Consider the following 18,290-nt stretch of genomic DNA (forward strand, 5'->3'; position numbering starts at 1 on the left):
CTCTCCACCTCTCTCTCCTCCTTTAAGACGCTCCATAAAACCTACCTCTTTGACTAAGCTTTTGGTCACCTGTCCTAATACACCTTATGTGGCTCAGTGTCAAATTTTGTTTGATAACGCTCCTGTGAAGCGCCTTGGGGCATTTTACTATGTTAAAGGCGCTATATAAATGCACGTTGTGTGGCTCAGTTACTACAACGACAAACCAGGAAGGCCCCAAGTGAGGTCCCCATCTCAGTCAGTATGGGACACTACAGTTAGCCTCAGCACCCTCAAGTGAGGAAGGGGATTATCAGCCAGGGTTCCCATTCCTGATCACTGGAAGTCCACATCACATGCATAGACCTCAAACAAGGAGAGGCTGCAATGCCCAGCTCCAGCCCTGCCTGCCGCCACTCATTGTTTAGGCTCACAAAGAAAGAATGCCAACTGAATGTGGCATCAGAGGGCAACCGGGGGTGGCAAACAGAAAATAAACTATGGATTCTAGAAATCTGAAATAAACACAGATAATACTGGAAACAGAGAGGTCAGTCAGGATCTGAAAGAACCAGAGTTTCAGTTCCTTCATCAAAGCTCATTAAAACATTCAGATGCTGACAGACCTGCTGCGAACAGCCAGTGTTTGCCGTTTTTATTTTAGGCTGCAGAAAGTGACACCACAAGGCCCAGCCAGAATGGAGATAATTGGGTAATTCCCATCAATCACGGCACTGCTGTATGTAACTGGGATTGATTTTATACCCATTCTGCATTTTGATAGGGAAATAATCAATTTGTATTATGTAACTATCCTCCACTCACTGGATTTTGCTGGTGAAATAATCCTGCTTTTATCAGGAGACTCCGTTTTGCTGTAGTTTTGGTCATGAGTTTGGCAGCTCTAAATTAAAAGCACAAGTCCCGCGCCTGCCTCCAACTCCAACTCATTAACAGTGTCAATATTCACTCTGTTTATAAAAAGTTACTTTGATGTATAATTGACAGAGGATTGTCTGTCACGTGAGATAGAGTTAGTCACTGCAATTGTTTACCTCAATGAAACGTACAGATGCCTGTGAAAAGGTGGGCTGGGATTCAACGCATGAAGAGTGAAAACTGCAGCACCGTAAAATCAATTATTTAGCAATACCTCTTGTGTTAGGGAAAATGCAAATTTTGTATAAGTCATATAGTTTCCAGGTATCTGGAAGTCTGTACCACCGGATTTTAAGAGTTGGAATCACGCAGCTTAGCAACATAAGGCACTGCTATGTTTTCCGCTGCTGGTCTAGCCAAGATCCTTTAGCTGTCAAGAACTGGAAAATGCAAGGTTATCTGGTACTGTGGGAAGAATTCCAGCCTGCAGTGACAGGTCTACTCCTGCAGGTGTCACTATCGAGCCAGGCCGGCTGGTCAATCATTGACATCTTGGGGTTCTGCAGATCAGCCTTGGTCAGGCATGAGATTATCGACTCTGCCGCAGAGGCTGACTTAGTTCCAGTCTCTCAAATGTACATGGGAGTGTGTTTACGAGGCAGCTTGCACATCTTGGCGGCCTGTAGGACACTAGTAAATCATTGGAGCTTTTCCCATGTTGCTTAAAGACATCATTACAGGCTAGATGCACCAGTTGGTCTTTTCCTGTCCATCATTTTCACATTTATAGGAACATGAGGAGGCCATTCAGCCCATCAAGCCTGTTCCACCATTCAATCAGATCATGGCAGATCTGTATCTTAACCCCTTCCACCCCCCCTTGGTTCCATAACCCTTAATACCAATGCCTAACAAAAATCTAACAATCTCAGTTTTAAAATTTTCAACTGACCCCAGTTTCAACAGCTTTTTGGGGGAGTGTATTCCAGATTTCCACTCCCCTTTGTGTGAAGAAGTGCTTCCTGACATCACCCCTGAATGGCCTAACTCTAATTTTAACGTTATGCCCCCTTGTTCTGGACTCCCCCACCAGAGGAAATAGCTTCTCTCTATCTATTCTATCAAATCCTTTAATCATCGTAAACACCTCAATTGGATCACTCCTTAATCTTCTATACTCGAGGGAATAAAAGCCTAGTTTTTAAAAAAATCTGAACCCTTTTGAGGCTTACTGACTTGGGCAATAGATGAATAAATCCTTCCCTCAATTATAAATCATATATACACACCAACAGAGAAGAGCGAAAGAAAAAAAAAGTGCTCTTCAACTAAGTAATGCAATAAAAATTTTTAAAAAGACAAACAAATAAATAAAGCGACAACAGCCAGTTCTTTGTCTGGTCCAGCCATTAACTCCTCAATCCACAGAACTCAGACAAGCAGGATGGGATCGCTGTAAGCCTGCAGTTTAATTTAAGTCAGGCAATTCAGTGGAAGGCTTATGGTTGACTGCACCGACAGATCTACTTATCTTTTCACAGACCTTGTATTGGATCATTATGTTTGATATCATGGGCTTTACTCATCTATCAGTGATGAGGTATTTGAAATAGAGATTTGACAATCTCCTTTAAAGGCATCCTGCTGCCACAGTTGGGAGCTTGTGGTCCAGGGTAGTTCCCAATAATCTCATTTAGAATATGCAATACTTTACTTTTTAAAATAAATGTTATGCTTGTCAAGGTGAGGATCTCCAGTGCTGGGGAATGGAACACTCCCTTACACTGCCGCCTCATGTACTCCGTGGGTCTATACAACATGGGTTAGTTACAGAGTAACGTTCCCTCTATTCTCCCCAACAGTGTACCTCTGCCCCAAAACCAGCGCACCCTACAACACCAGTTACTTTTCTCCTCCCATTTCCTGGACCAGCCATTGTGCCGTCTGAGTCACTTTCAATTCAGCGTCAATTCATGCTGGACTGAATCAGTTGTGTGCTGTGGGGCTATGGCCACTAGGAACAGAACTGAGACTTTTCCCCTCACTTATATAAAAAAAAGAAAGCTTTGCATTTATATAGCGCCTTTCACAAGGTCCCTCATTGGTGACAATGACTAGATTAAATCTGTTTTAGTGATGTTGGTTGAGGGCCAACTATTGGACAGGGCACCGGGGAGAACGCCCCTGCTCTTCTTCCAATAGTGCCATGGGATCTTTTACATCCACCTGAGAGGGCAGACGGGGTCTCCGACATCTCATCCGAAAGACGGCACCTCAGTATTGCACTGAACTGTTAGCCTGGATTATGTGCTCAGGTCTCTGCAGTGGGACTTCAACTCACCACCTTCTGACTCAGAGGCGAGAGGGCTACCAACTGTGCCTCAGCTGACATATACTCAGTCAGTGACATAAGTCATTGTTACAGCATGCACAGCGGTACTTGCAAACTGGGCCAAGTGTTCGAAATGCAACGTACCAGGGACCAATGCCACTGTAATAGCAGAATTAAACCCAATATGCAATGGAGGGTGCAGTCAGATCACATGTTCAACTCTTAAAAGGGCAATGGACTATCTGCATTATTTCCAAGTTTGGATGGTGGCCTATTTGATGTGAACATTGAATAAATAAGGAAAGAAAGAGTTGTGTAGTGGCTCATCGTGTCTTTCAGAAACATCCTAAAGTAATTGCAATTAATTGCTTTGAAGTGCAGCAATTGTTGCTACATAGGCAAATGGCAGCAGCTAATCTGCACACAGCCAGATCCCACAAACAACGAAGAGATGAACGACCAGTTGATCAGTATTTTCTTTTGGTGGTATCAGTTGAGGAAGGAATATTGGAACACGGAGAACGGTGTTTGCCATGGGATCTTTAACCACTGAAGAGGCATCCATTTAAGGCCTCATCTGTAGAACTGCACCCCCAGTGATGCAGCACTCACTCAGGATTGCACTGGAGTGTCAGCATAACTTATGTGCTCAAGTCCTGTAACGCAACTCTAGCCTTCTGGCTTAAGCAGCAGTGCTACCAACTGAGCTAAGCTAACACACAATAAAACTTAGTCTTGATATAGCTACATTAAATTTTAAGGTATTCTCCTTATGTTGATAGGGTTAGATGTAGTAAGGTGGGAGGAGGTTCATGTGCAGCATAAACACCGGCATAGACTTGTTGGGCTGAGGGGCCTGTTTCTGTGCTCTAAATTCTATGCAATACATAATAAGGCACTTATAGCTTTAATATTCGGACTTTGAATTCAAAGAAAATGTTCAGAAATGACCACTAATAATGTTACTTCTATAAAACCAAATGACTTAGTATTTATCTTTGTTAGAAAAGTCTAACAGTGGTCTGCATTTACATAGCACCTTTAACAATGAAAAAAGTCCCAAGACTCTTCACATAGGCATGAGGGAAAAAATAACGGTTTAACTCCCATTAAAGGAGAATGTTCGCTTCCTTTCAAATACTTGCAAACACCCCTCCAGAGAGAATCGTCACAATGAAGCATTCTGCACATCGTAATGAACGTTACGCATATACTCCTAGGGCTTCCTCTGGCTATGAACAATGTAGGATTTCTTCGAAGGTAAGAGTTATTTCCCCCTCCCCAAAAACGGATGTCAGGCAAACATCTGCCCAGAACTGCCAACATTGGTAAAAACCAGAATATGGCCAAATTGGAAACAGGCTCAGTCGCTTTATTCTGGAGACACTGCTATCGGTAAGAGTCTGGGGCACATGCTCATTAATATCAGATCACGCAGTTATTATTCAGGCTATGCTTCCCCTTTGGCAGAAAGACCAGCCTTGTTCCTCGCCCGCCACATCTTTGAAGATACCACAACGTCACTACATTAGTCTGAGTGTTCACACTTACTGCAGGTCTGCCGGGTCGTGAGGTAGTTCGTATCTCCTCTGGCTTTCCCCGGTTCACGTCCTGCAAGAGGACCGGTGACCCTTCAGGTTGAGAGGAAGCTGTGGAAGGGGTTGTGGGGGGGTGAAAAAAAGCATCAAACTAACAGCTGCAAACCAAACGAACAGCACCAGCTAATTAGTCAAGATAAGGCCATCGAAGTTCATTCCCTCTAAAACTATAACCTCAAACTGACCATCCAACCAGGTGCTGAACATTCCTGATATTTTTGTGTCGAAGTCAAGTCAACCAATCATCCCTTCAGTTGAACACTTTGTGTCCACTTGATCCAAATAACAGCACAATCCCCATAAATTGATTGTTATGGGATTGATCAGGAAAGAAACATCACTGATATAGTGTGTCTTTCATATCTTCAGCATGTCCCAAAGCACTTCACAGCCACTTAGTTAATATTAAAGTGTTAAAGTGCAATCAGTGTTGTTTTATAGGCAAACGCGGCAGCCAATTTGCACACGGGAAGGGCATACGGACAGCAATAAGATAATCTGTTTTGATAGTGTTGGTTGAGGGAGGAATGTTGGGCAGAACATCAGAACTGCCCTGCCCTTCTTCCAATAGTAGCACGGGGTCTTTTATGTTCACCTGAGCAAGCAGGAAGAGCCTCAGTTTAATATCTCATCCAAAAGACGGCACCTCTGACATTGCAGCGCTCCCTCAGTACCACATTGGACTGTCAGTCTAGATTGTGGGCTCAAGTCCTGTAGTGGGGTTTGAACCCACAACTTTCTGACAGAGAGGCGCGAGTGCTACCCACTGAGCCAAGGTAACAATGATTGGAGATGCATTACCCATGAGTTTTGCATGTACAGAATCCACACGCATTTCTTCATTTTACCACATGGGGGAGAAAGAAACGGTAGGCAAAGGAAGGAAAAGTGCAAACACGCTGAGAAGGAGGGGGGAAAAGAACATGACAGGATGGTCTGGTTACTGGCAGACCCTGCATGTCACTGATCGGCCTCAACATGGGACCTAGCCTGACGTGGGTATCAACCATCCACATTCCAATTTGGATGCACCTGGTTCAGTAGTTTACTGTACAAATTAACATAATATGTAATAAACGCAAATTTGTTTATGATGTCACCAAGGAGATAAGCTACACACTAATCAGCTTAGAGATTTGTTCCAAAACTTAAGCAGTGCGTCAAATCTGCCTACATACTTGCAATTCTGTTGCGCTCCATAGAGCCAGTCCCAAGTACACGGTGGGGGCCGATCTGTGGGAGGCTCTCCGCTCTTTCCCATCCTGGCTCAATCCTACGCAGGTCTGGATTGCTGTAACCGAAATCAGGTCATACAAGTCAGGAGGCCATTTTTGTGGCAGGACATCCCACAGTTTGGATAATTGATTTAACATTTCATTTCAATAAAAGGTAAGTACGGCACAAACTACCCAGCAGGAAACTGCACAATACAGAGGAGTGGCTATTTGTGACCATGTCATTTCTTCCTATTTGTGGAGTAAATTCTGCAGTGCACATTTGCCTGGCAAGTCGCTAATTCATCAGCCAGCAAACCAGTAGGTTAAATGTATGTAGTCAGAGCGTGAAGGCAGGTGTATCAAATAAAGTATTTATTTTTTCAAATGAGATATCCTCTTCATGCAATTTTGTATTTTTCCTTTTCACCCATCTCCCAGCATCACAAACCATCTACCAACAACCTGTTCCACTGCCAATGTGTAGACAGCAGCTGGGTGACGTAAACAGCAGTTAACGTCATCTTCCCATTCAAGAGGCTACCCAAAGGGCTCAATTATCTCAGTCTCTTGCTGACCTACTGAAGGCAAATTGCACCGAGATACCGAGAGCTCTGAAGAGATGGACGAATCTCCTGGTTACCTTACTCGGGAGTTGGGATTCTATAAAACCATCAATATTATTTCAAGAATCCAATGCCTCTGGCGAATTGCTGATTTCCCCAGTGCTGGTCACTTATCACTAGATTCATTCAGAACAGCCATGCAGCAAAGTTTAAGTCAAGACAATTGTAGGTACTTAAACAGGATGCCTTATCCTCATCAAACTGCAGGTACTACTACTGGCTAACATAATACACAGGTAGTAAACCCTCAAAACCCATGGTTACAGGTGCAACAAGCATGCTGCAGAATACTCTCATTTTCCCACATAAGCTTCATCACTAGGAAGACTGTCCCCAGGTAATGCACATGGTCCACTGATCATTGCAGTGACCAACACCTACCAGATTAGTAGGCATTTATGTATTCCAATAGGGAACAAGAGCCTTTACTATATGTACAACTGTGAACAGTAGCAGGAGGGGAACACCGACTTAGCACTGAAAACGCTGGCTGTGCATTTCACAAATGACTGAAGCAAGGAGAAGTGTACCCATCCCACCAATGCCAGAGCACCAACGGAACAGAGAAACATCTTCAGCTACCTGCACCCGTGTTTCACTCCATACCTCATAATATACAAACATACAGAATTGACAGTCCATCAAGTCTGCTCCACACCATGATGGCCAGAGCATCAAGACTAAACACTCCCTCCCTGCCCACCCGCTGCCATGTAATCACCTGGGAGAACCAAAAACAAAACAGGGCTAGAAGGGACAAAAATACTCTGGAAATTTCCTCTCCGACCCCCTCAGGCGATCGAAACCAGTCCAGGAGAGCACATGGACCACTGATTAGGTCAGGAGTTCTTGCCTCAGGCTCAAATAACACAGGACGCATGAGCGAAAGAAAATAAGACGAAGAGTTATCCATCTGCTTTTCAACCTTCTTGTCTGTGGCCATTCAATCACAAATACCACAACAGCCACCTGATCAACTTACAGGTGTGGCAAAGATCAGAAATGTGCATGGTGGTGAGGGAAATGGCACATGACACACAACAGCTGCCTGCTAGGTAAAGCTCAGATGAAACTTAAAATTATATCACAGTGCCCCAAACTTGCTGACCCACTGGAACCTGTCCCATTGCCCTGCTAAAGAAACTATGGACCAAAGGGGGGAGGGGGGTGGGGAGAATCGCTTCCATATCTACTGAATGTACTCAAGTAACTAAGGGTAATGAAACGAGAAAAATTATCCAAATCAAAATGGAGACAGTCACTGCACTGCTCTTTGGCAAACAGCTAGAAAGTTTTTTCATCTGCTAACGGGGTCTTACCGTCTGTGGGGGGAGGTGCAGACTCAAATCACAGGACATGGGCATAACTTCTAGGGGAAAAATTGCACAAGCAATGCTCAAAACAAAGAAATATTCTCAGAAGAGATCGAGGCCATGGATTTAGGGTGATTGTATCAAATTCAAATTTTATTATGTGATTTTCTGCGACTTTGAGGTGTTTTGGGAATCGCAATTACAGCCATTGGTTTACAGTCACGAGACAAGTCTAATTCCGATTTTATCAAATGAAATTCTGGGATTTTTACCCGCATTTTGAGGATTGACTTTCATGATCCAATCATTTTCCCATGAAAACCATAAATCAATGGCCTTGAAAAGACAAATTATTGTAATGGACCTGCTGTGTATTTCAAGCATCTTTTGTTTTTATTCACTTACAGTTTAACTTGTATATGGTAGCTTGACTTCTATATAATTGAGGAGTTAATTAATGCCGTGGCTGCTCATAAAACCTGGAAGTGGAGAAAAACGGTATACAGTGTTCACAGTGGTTTATATTACCTTGCACGCGGTGCCTGCCCTGGTCGATTTACCAGAGCACTGCTGCTGTTCAGTGCTGTTGCTATGGAGGTCGTCCTTTGAGGAACCTTCAGCCAAAAAAAACACACACACAATCTGTTCATGCACAATTACAACAACAATTCTACTCTGAATAAAACATGAAATTTGATAAAGGACATGCTTAGATGGGTCTATTTCCCCCTCTGGAGGACTACTGTGACTTGGCATTTACATAGAGCTTTTACAGCACATTCGGATTTTTGTATTAAGAACTAAATAGCGTAGCTTGAACTTCCGTTGTGGTTTATCAGCCATTTGCACGTTTAAAGGTCAAATGACATGGCTGTGATTTGTTTCAGCTTTGTGAACAGCGACCAATTCATTACACACACCAGGCACAGTTGATTGTGCGGCAACCTATGTAATAATCTGTCTGTTACTGAAGTGCTCTTCAGTTGGTCTGTAAAATGATTTCAATTGCTTATTACCTACTATTGGCAGTTGCCATTAGTGCCTTTATGGACAGGTTTAAAAAGCTGCATTTATACAGCACCTTATCATATCTCTCAGGAAGAACTCAAAGTAGTTATATGTACAATGAATGACTTTGAAATACAGTGACTTATGTAGGCAAAATGAGCAGCTATTTTGATACAGCAAGTGGTACAAAAGGCAATGAGATAACCAGTTAATCATTTTTTGGTTGAGGTAAGAATGTTGGCCCAGGGTACTGAAAGCATTTCCCTATCTCTGCAACCTCTTCCAGCCCTACAACCCTCCGAGAACTCTGCATTCCTCCAATTCTAGCCTCTTGTGCATCCCCGATTTCCTTTGCCCCACCATTGGTGGCTGTGTCTTCGCATGTCCAGGCCCCAAGCTCTGGAATTCCCTCCCTAAACCTCTCTGCTCCTTTAAGATGCTCCTTAAAAGCTACCTCTTTGACCGAGCTTTTGGTCATCTGTCCTAATATTGCCTTATGTGGCTGTGTGTCAAATTTTGTCTGATAACACCCCTGTGAAGCACCTTGGGATGTTTTACTATGTTAAAAGGCGCTATATAATTGCAAGTTGTTGTTGTTGAATTCTATACTGTTCTACAAATAGTGTCAGGGAAGCTTTAAAATGAAATGCTGTAACAGGCAAATGGGGCCTTAGTTTGATATCTCATCTGAAACGCGGCACCCACAACACTCCCTCAAGTACTGAACTGGAGTGTCAGCCTACATTTTTAATTCAAGTCCTCGAGTGATGCTTCAACCCACAATCTTCTGACTTAGAGGTGAACTGAGCCATGCCAACACTTCTACTGTGTTCATCATTAAAGCAAAAAGATCTTCATTCACATCCTTTGAATACGGTTCACTCGTGAGCAGTGTCTCGGCGATGCACTCAGAGTACAACACTGGCTTTCACCTCTGGGACTCGAGTTTCAATCCAGCCCAGACTACTGGGATGAAAGTCTCCACTCTGTGCTGGCTATATGGATCCTAAATGTAATGAGCTAGAGGCACTCACAAAACAAGCCCACAACAAAAAAGATCATAGGAACACAGGAACAGGAGTACGCCATTCAGCCCCTCGAACCTGTTCCGCCATTCAGTTAGATCATGGCTGATCTGTATCTTAACTCAATTTACCCGCCTTGGTTCTAGATCCCTTAATACCCTTGCCTAACAAAAATCTATCATAATTTGGCTCTAACTGGCAATCTCAAAGATCAGAAGGATGGCTAGTGTGAATAATATAAATGTCACAGTGATGCAGCAGGATATGTTCTTTTGAAGTTGGGGATTGCTGTGTATTGGGACTGGGAGCAACATCTGCATCTAATCGATACCATACTTGACCTTGGGTGTGTTTGATGGGATGCTGCAGATGAAGCTTTACATCTGACCCATGTTGTCCCTGATCTGGCTGTGTTTTATGCTGGCACTTTGTGTCAAAAGATGGAAAAATATGCTTCAGTCCCTCACCCTGATGAGCTCAAACATTCCAAGGGAATGCAATTGGAAAAAATGTCAATACTTTATTTATATAGCACCTTATCACATAGAAATATCTCAAAAGCACTTCACAAACATGACCAAAATGTAGTGCTTGGAAGTGCTTCACTAAATTAAAAGCCCCAGTCCATTACTGATCTCACAAGCCTCAAGTGCACAATTCATTTTTTCCCCCTGAATTATATTAACAAAATATTCACAACCCATAATTATTAAAGCACTAGTCCCTGTGTCGCACATGGGGGAAGTCAAGTCTAAATATAGTCTTCAGATGATGGGGGCGGTTAGAGGGCAGGTGATAATTGGACTAGGGCATACAGATCTAATTCCATCCACATTTTAAAGTCATGTATTCCATCCTATTTTTATAATTCCATTATACATTATTAAGTCCACATTTAATATGGAAACTGCCCAAGTAAACTGCAATACCACCACTGGAGGGAGGATGTAATTACAGTGTGACAAGTTTACATCGGCAATTTCCATTCTAAATGTGGACATAGGAATTTATAATGGGAAGGTTGACGGGAAGTTCTCTCAGGTGTAATATGTTTAATATGTAGATAAACAACTCTGGAACCCAATTTATCGCATCAGCGTTATTCAGATTCAGCCGGTCTTAATCTAGCACTCCACCTTTCAAAGGTAAGAGAAAGAGCTCCAGTAAAGGATAACATAACAAACCAGAACACAGACCCCATCCCAAAAACACATGGCACAATGCTCTAACTCGAAGGCAGGTCAGACCAGGAAGCTATTGTAATCAATACGATAGCAGAAGGCATAATCCATTTGGTCGAGGGTGCCCCAAGCCTTTTCCCTTCTCTTGTACTACAAATGTCTTTTGTTTTGGACTTGTCCTGGTTACCTTTGGAGGTGCTTCATCTGCCATCTTCACCCATGGCCCAGAGTCATCTCTGTTGCCGGCACGGGGAGGTAGTACAGGGGTCTCAGAGGTGGGGTCTGAGTTCTGCCGCAGCATCTCGCCACGCTTCACTGGCACAGGCTCCTGGGTTGGGAAGGCAGCGACATTCTTGGTCGGTTGGTCTTGGAGTGACTGAGACCTTGGCACTGGTGCGGACGATGGCTTCAGCGCAACCAGGTGCGCCACTTGAAACTGCGAGAAAGTTTTCAGCAAGGTTTAAATGCAAACTCAACTGAAGTTGGAAGACTAGAGGTCAATTCATATTTGCTGAACAACCTAGTCATTTCTCTAAAACAAAAGCAAAATACTGCGGTTGCTGGAAATCTGAAATAAAAACAGAAAATGCTGGAAACACTCAGGTCAGGCAGCATCTGAAAGGTCATTGACCTGAAGCATTACTTCGGTTTCTCCCTCCACAGATGCTGCCTTACCTGCTGACTGTTTCCAATATTTTCTGTTTTTATTACTGTAATTTTTCTCCTTCCCCTGACACCTGAATATTCACTTGTAATAAGTACTTCTGCTGCACTATTTATTGCAATTGAAGGTGCTCCAAAATTAAATGGTTTTAGTCACAGTGCTGTAGTTTATAAATCAAAGCCTTGGAACCAAATTTAAGCTAAAAAATAATGCAATGTGGGCAAGAAGCAAAATGCTTTGAGAATTTTAATTATCTATTTTTTAAAAAGCCATTAAGTTCTATTCCTTAAACTAAGACTAATGATAGAACAGATTTGAGCCTAGAATTGGTAAAAGGTTGCATGATGATCAACGGCAGAAGGTTGGGGTTTAATATCATTGGTTTAGCACATCGGTTACCCAGCTGGGCTTGCCCTGAAATATTTGTTTAAAATATTTTAAAAGAACGATTAACTTTCCCCAACACTTGCCACTCAAGACAACTTCTGTTGGGTTTTATTTGTTTTAACATTGAGGAACACAAGTTTAATTGCCCAACAAGCCCATCCATTCGATTGACATAAGCTGAGGGAAAGCTGGATATATGAAGACCTGGCCTGTGCATGTCATCCTGCATCACATGTTGTTTACACAATACTGGTTAATATTTATTATGATAATAAGAGTCTGATGCAAATGTTAGTATTAATCATGAACTATTCTGCTGTCCAGACTGGTTCTGGAGAGGCTTTTGAGAACTAGTTTTCTCAGTGCCATTTGTTCTCAATATCAAAAATTCTCTGCAAAAAAGACTGAGGGGTGACCTAATAGAGGTCTTTAAAGTTAGGAAGGGTGTAGAGAAAACATTTTCACTTGTGGGGAGTCCAAAACTAGGGGCCATCAATATAAGATCACCAATAAATCCAATAAGGAATTCAGGAGAAACTTCTTTACCCAGAGAGTGGTTAGAATGTGGAATTCACTACCACAATAAGTAGCTGAGGCGAATAGCACAGATGCATTTAAGAGGAAGCTAGATAAACACACGTGGGGAAAAAAAATTGAAGGATATGCTGAAAGGTGGGAGAAGGCTCATGTGGAGCATAAATACCGGTATAGACCAGTTGAGTCACATGGCCTGTTGCTGTGCTGTAAATTCTATGTAAAAAAACTAGATCTCACTATGAAATGCAAACAGCATTGCATGCAGACAATATCACATGCAGGAGAAATTGGGGGAGTTGGCCAGGAGTTACTGAGTTGGACGGTACAAAATTTAAGGTGCTTCAGCTATAGTCATTAATTTCCCACACATTTGCAGTTCATTAAGTGAGCCCAGCCATTAGCGCAAACTTCACCTGAATATCTGGATATACTTCACAAAAAGTGCAACAAGAAAATATCCAAATTAACCCCAATTCTTTGAAATGGGGGGAAAATGTCTAGCTTTTGGGGGATGCTAGAGGCAGTAGCTTGGTGGACCTGTAAAGTTTACTTTAGCACCTGGCCCGTTTTGTTGAAACAATAATCTAAGTACTTAGACCAATACACACTCTCCACCAGCCCAAAAGAAATATAAGTTAAAGTTGAGCTCCCAAAACAGAGAACCACCTTTGACTGGGCTCCCTGTGGTTCCACGGGCCGGTGCATGGGTGGTGTCTGGGAGGCCTGGGGCACACTGCTGGGCACGGATTCAGTGAGAGACTGCAGCGATGGATCAGATATCGTGGTTCCCATCTTGGGCTTCGCACCAGGAGAGTTCTGCCTGTTCATTTTGGAACGTTCTTCCACCTTCACAGAAAGAGATCAAATGAGGCAGTGACTTGACAGTTAATATAAAGCAAGCAACTACAAGCTGCTATGGGAGTCCATTTGTTACTTGGGCTCGGCTATGCGATCTTGCAAGTTCCAGAATCCACTAAATTATTTTACTTATTTTTTTTTTAAAAAAGAAACTTGTGGGAAACGGTGACGCCATTCTTAATATTTTGTTTGCCCTGAGACAAATGTCACATTTAGCAGACAAAACACTCAATGCAACAACTGTGAAGGCCAGTGCTCCTGAATGGACAATTATATTTTGCAAAGTATTTAAAGCCTTTGCTGGAGGCACCCTGAGCCCAGCTCAGTTTGTTTTGATGCAGACGATACATTGCATTGGCCAGTGCCAAAGACTGCTCCATACGAGCACAGACCAACTGGCCGCACACACTGTGCCAAGTATAACATTCCAATTTGTGCCTCAGTCCCTTGCATATTACTTGAGTTTGGATTTGCCCACTTTATGTATACTGTAGTCTACAGTGCATTAAAGACAGCTTAGTTTGATAAATGCTTGCTGCCCTGTTGAGATACTCTAGCTTCCAAAGGACCTGAAAAAGAAGCACCCAAGCCTAGACAGGTTGACTGAATGTTCGGTCCTTTAATATCTGTCTGATGCAAAGAGCAAATAACTTTCACCCTGGAGGAACTAGCTGCTGCAATGCATAGTTCTTGGTGCTTTCTAGGACGTCGGAGTGGGAGACCACATACACCACTGTCTAGCTGCAATACCAGAACATTTTTAAGTGCATGCTCAGGACCAGGCTATACCCTACACGTGTGGAGGATGTGGAATAAAGAACAACGCTATTTGGTTGTCTTGTGTGTTCACAGCACTTCTAGATGGTTCAGACTGATAACGGACCGGCATCAGCCAAAGCCATAGTTCTGGTCCATGAGTTGGCTGGAATCCCTGTTCATTCTGAATTGCTTGCATAATTCCTAAGGATAGGCGAATGTGTCTGGCCTGATTCCTTGCAGTTAGTCGTGCTGCAGTGGTTATGAATTCTTGAATCCTGTTGGATTGACTTTGCATGCCTCAGTCATTTGATAGTTGAAACCTGTCCATACTTCATTCATAACACATGGGGGTAATGTTGTGCTTTTTAATAAATAGGTGCTGACAAATACAGGCTGATTTATTTGTAGTTATCAGTGGTCAAACACATTCATCTTTTTACATCATTCTTTTCTTTCCCATTTCCCCTTTATTATGTCTCTTCCCTTTAGATTGGTCCTCCTTAGGACCCCTGAAAGTTATATAAACTGCTTTTCGTTAGAGATCAAGAAGAACCTTCCCATGCAAGGTCTCCAGATTAGTAACTGGTCAGTGTATGAACTGAAATTTTACTAGGCCTCTTATTTGTGTGTATATCAGTTATAGAAGCACAGTTACTATAGTGCATTCAATAAAAAGGTGTCTGGGTCGCCACAGAGCGATGACAAATAAGGATTGTGCCTGTAATTCCCCCTTTACATAAATCCAATAAGGAATTCAGGAGAAACTTCTTTACCCAGAGAGTGGTTAGAATGTGGAACTTGCTACCACATGGACTGGTTGAGACGAATAACATAGATGTCTTTAAGGGGAAGGTAGATAAGTATGAGGGAGAAAAGAATAGAAAGTGAAATGAAGTCGGGTGGGAGGAGGCTTGTGTGGAGTATAAACACCAGCATAGGCTAGTTGGGCCGAATGGCCTGTTTTTGTGATGTAAATTCTATGTAATACATGGTAGTGCTGCTGCCCATGGGGAGGCATGAAAAATACCTTCAATATAACAAAGGTTGGTACCAGATAAGGCCATTCAGCCCATCAATCCCACTCCTTAAGCAATCTATTCATGACTACTCCAATCACAGACTCTTCTTCCACCCAACCACTGATCTCCATTTCCTGTTCTTTACCCCATGTCAAACAGATCTCCGGATAATCTCCAACTCCTAATAGATATTGATCCAGAATTCACTTTTTCCCTCCCTGGTAATCTACCCACTATCCTGTGGGGTTGGAACAGGGGGAATGTTCTTCTAATTTTTCTCAAGTCTTGTGAATGTTGTACTTATATTGGCAAGTTTTGTGTTTGCTGTTCTTGAGATGATTAAAGGATTTGACAGGGTAGATAGAGAGAAACTCTTTTCTCTGGTGGGGGGAGTCCAGAACAAGGGAGCATAACCTTAAAATTAGAGTTAGGCCGTTCAGGGGTGATGTCAGGAAGCACTTCTTCACATAAAGGGGAGTGGAAATCTGGAACTCTCTCCCCCAAAAAGCTGTTGAGGCTGGGGGTCAATTAAAAATTTCAATACTGGGATTGATAGATTTTTGTTAGGCAAGGGTATTAAGGGTTATGGAACCAAGGCAGGTAGATGAAGTTGAGATACAGATTAGCCATGCTGTAACTGAATGGCGGAACAGGCTCGAGGGGCTCAAAGGCCTACTCCTGTCCCTATGTTCCTATGTAAATAGTCTGCTTACTTCAGCCACACGCACCACTATTCTGAAAACCTGCTCTCAGTCTTGTTTCTATAAAGAAACTGAAGTTCCTAAAGGATTACCTCCTTTGCCCAGGCTGGCTTGTCAGTCGGATTCACATTTTTATTGTAATAGTACAGCTGCTTCTTTTCTTGGGGCTGTTGCTGTTTCTGCAGCTGCTGTTGCTGCTGCTGTTGCTGCAGTGACATGAGGAAGGCGTGCTCCTGCTGCAGTTGCCTCTGAAGCCGCTCAGACTGCCGCTGTTCCTCCAGTTGTTTCCGCTTGTATTCCTACAACAAATGCACAAGGGAACCAGTCAGAATATTAGCAATCTACTTGGCCGCTTTTTTTTTTGTTTTTAAACTCAGAGGTTGCTGGGAATATGTAGAACCAATCAACTCAACCATACCAATACAAAAGTGTTTGCACAACTGCCTACTGCAACACACACTGTCCATTTCCACAAACAGGTTCTGAAACTTCCTCAACCATAACAAGTTAATCACCGGTTAGGCCGCAGCTGGAGCATTTTGTCCAATTCTGGGCGGCACACTTTAGGAATGATGTCAAGGCCTTGGAGAGGGTGCAGAGGAGATTTACTAGAATGGTACCAGTGTTTCAGGACTTCAGTTACATGGGAGAGACTAGAGAAGCTGGGGCTGTTCTCCTTAAAACAGAGGTGATTAAGGGAAGATTCAATAGAGGTGTTCAAATTCATGAAGGGTTTTGGTAGAGTAAATAAGGAGAAACTGTTTCCAGTGGCAGAAGGATCGGTAACCAGAGGATACAGATTTAAGGTAATTGGCAAAAGAACCAGAGGAGAGATGAGGGGAATTTTTTTATGCAGCAAGTTATGATGATCTGGAATGCGATGCCTGAAAGGGTGGTGAAAGCTGATTCAATGGTAAATTTCAAAAGGGAATTGCATAAATACTTGAAGGGGAGAAAACTGCAGGGCTATGGGGAATGAGCAAGTGAGTGGGGCTAATTGGATAACACTATCAAAGAGCCATCATGGGCACGATGGGCCGAATGGTCTCCTTCTGAGCTGTAAGATTCTACGATTCTAGGTTTCTGGGAATATGTAAAACTGATCAACTCAACCATACCAATACAAAACTGCTGCACAATTGCCGACGGCAAGGAACACACTGTTCATTTCCACAAACAGATTTTGAAACGTCCTCAACCCTAATAAGGTTGAAGTTGCTCTTGGCACCTTCAGCAGTCTGCAGACTAGTGATGTTTTACCCCTTGACGAAGCAAAGCAAATAAATGTAGATGTTCCAACAGAGAAACCTTGTTTTTAAACATTTATGCTCGGGATGCGTGCGTCACTGACGAGGCTGTCATTTAATACCCATCCTTAGTTGCCCTGAGAAGGTAGTAGTGGGCCTTCTTCTTGAACCGCTGTAGTCTGCGTGGTGAATCTGGTTATTCTTGGTAGCGGCTTGGTACAACCGAGCGGCTTGTTAGGCCATGTCAAAGGGCAGTTAAGAGTCAACCGCTTTGGTGTGGGACTGGAGTCACACGTAGGCCAGATCACATAAGAATGGCAGTTTTCCTTCCCCAAAGGGTATTAGTGAACCAGTTGGGTTTTTACGACAAACCGACAGCTTCGTGGTCACTTATACTGATTTTTTTTAAATCTGGAAATAACAATCAAATTCACAAACTCAAATTACCATGGTGGGATTTGAACTCTCCTCCTCTAGATTACTAGTCCAGTAATAGAACTACTACACTACCGTACCCAAGGAAAACCTTTTGTTAATAGGTTGTTTCTGCAAACTCTGAGGTTTCATCTAATTACTCTTTGAGTTGTGCTTTTATCATGGGGCGTCAGTATTATAAAATTCCTGTTAAAATCCAATGTTTCCAAGAGTTGTAACTGTAATTAGAAGCCGTGCAACAAATACTTCTTCCTACACCACACATGGCTGATTTAGAACCAGAACAGTGAAAATGATCCCCCACTAAGAACCTCATACTGCTGAAGCATTTTCTTTTCATTCATCACACTTAAAAAGAAAACATCTGTTCCTCCTCCACATGCACACTTCCTCAGCTGAGAGGGTGTGCCAGCCTGCTTCTGTGCCTCTGCCAATTTCATTCTATAAATATCGCTAGACATTGAGGTAGAAGGGCCCAGGGTTTCACACCCTCAGATTTAGCCTGCCTTCCAGTGAAGAAATATTCAA

At 42.9% G+C, this 18,290-nt stretch overlaps 1 protein-coding gene across 2 annotated transcripts in view; it reads right to left on the minus strand.

Annotated features, from left to right (window-relative positions):
* LOC137302379 (misshapen-like kinase 1) overlaps positions 1-18,290 on the minus strand; it is a 202,284-nt gene that overhangs the window by 40,691 nt on the left and 143,303 nt on the right. For both annotated transcript variants that reach the window (XM_067972004.1, XM_067972003.1), the window contains exons 14-19: positions 16,173-16,379; positions 13,410-13,589; positions 11,343-11,591; positions 8,470-8,555; positions 5,967-6,079; positions 4,742-4,839 (exon numbers count right to left, since the gene is read on the minus strand). In XM_067972004.1, coding sequence (XP_067828105.1) covers positions 4,742-4,839; positions 5,967-6,079; positions 8,470-8,555; positions 11,343-11,591; positions 13,410-13,589; positions 16,173-16,379 — 933 coding nt within the window. The remainder of the gene's footprint in view (positions 1-4,741; positions 4,840-5,966; positions 6,080-8,469; positions 8,556-11,342; positions 11,592-13,409; positions 13,590-16,172; positions 16,380-18,290) is intronic.

Source organism: Heptranchias perlo, chromosome 35, assembly GCF_035084215.1.
Source record: "Heptranchias perlo isolate sHepPer1 chromosome 35, sHepPer1.hap1, whole genome shotgun sequence".
Taxonomy (NCBI): Eukaryota; Metazoa; Chordata; class Chondrichthyes; order Hexanchiformes; family Hexanchidae; genus Heptranchias; species Heptranchias perlo.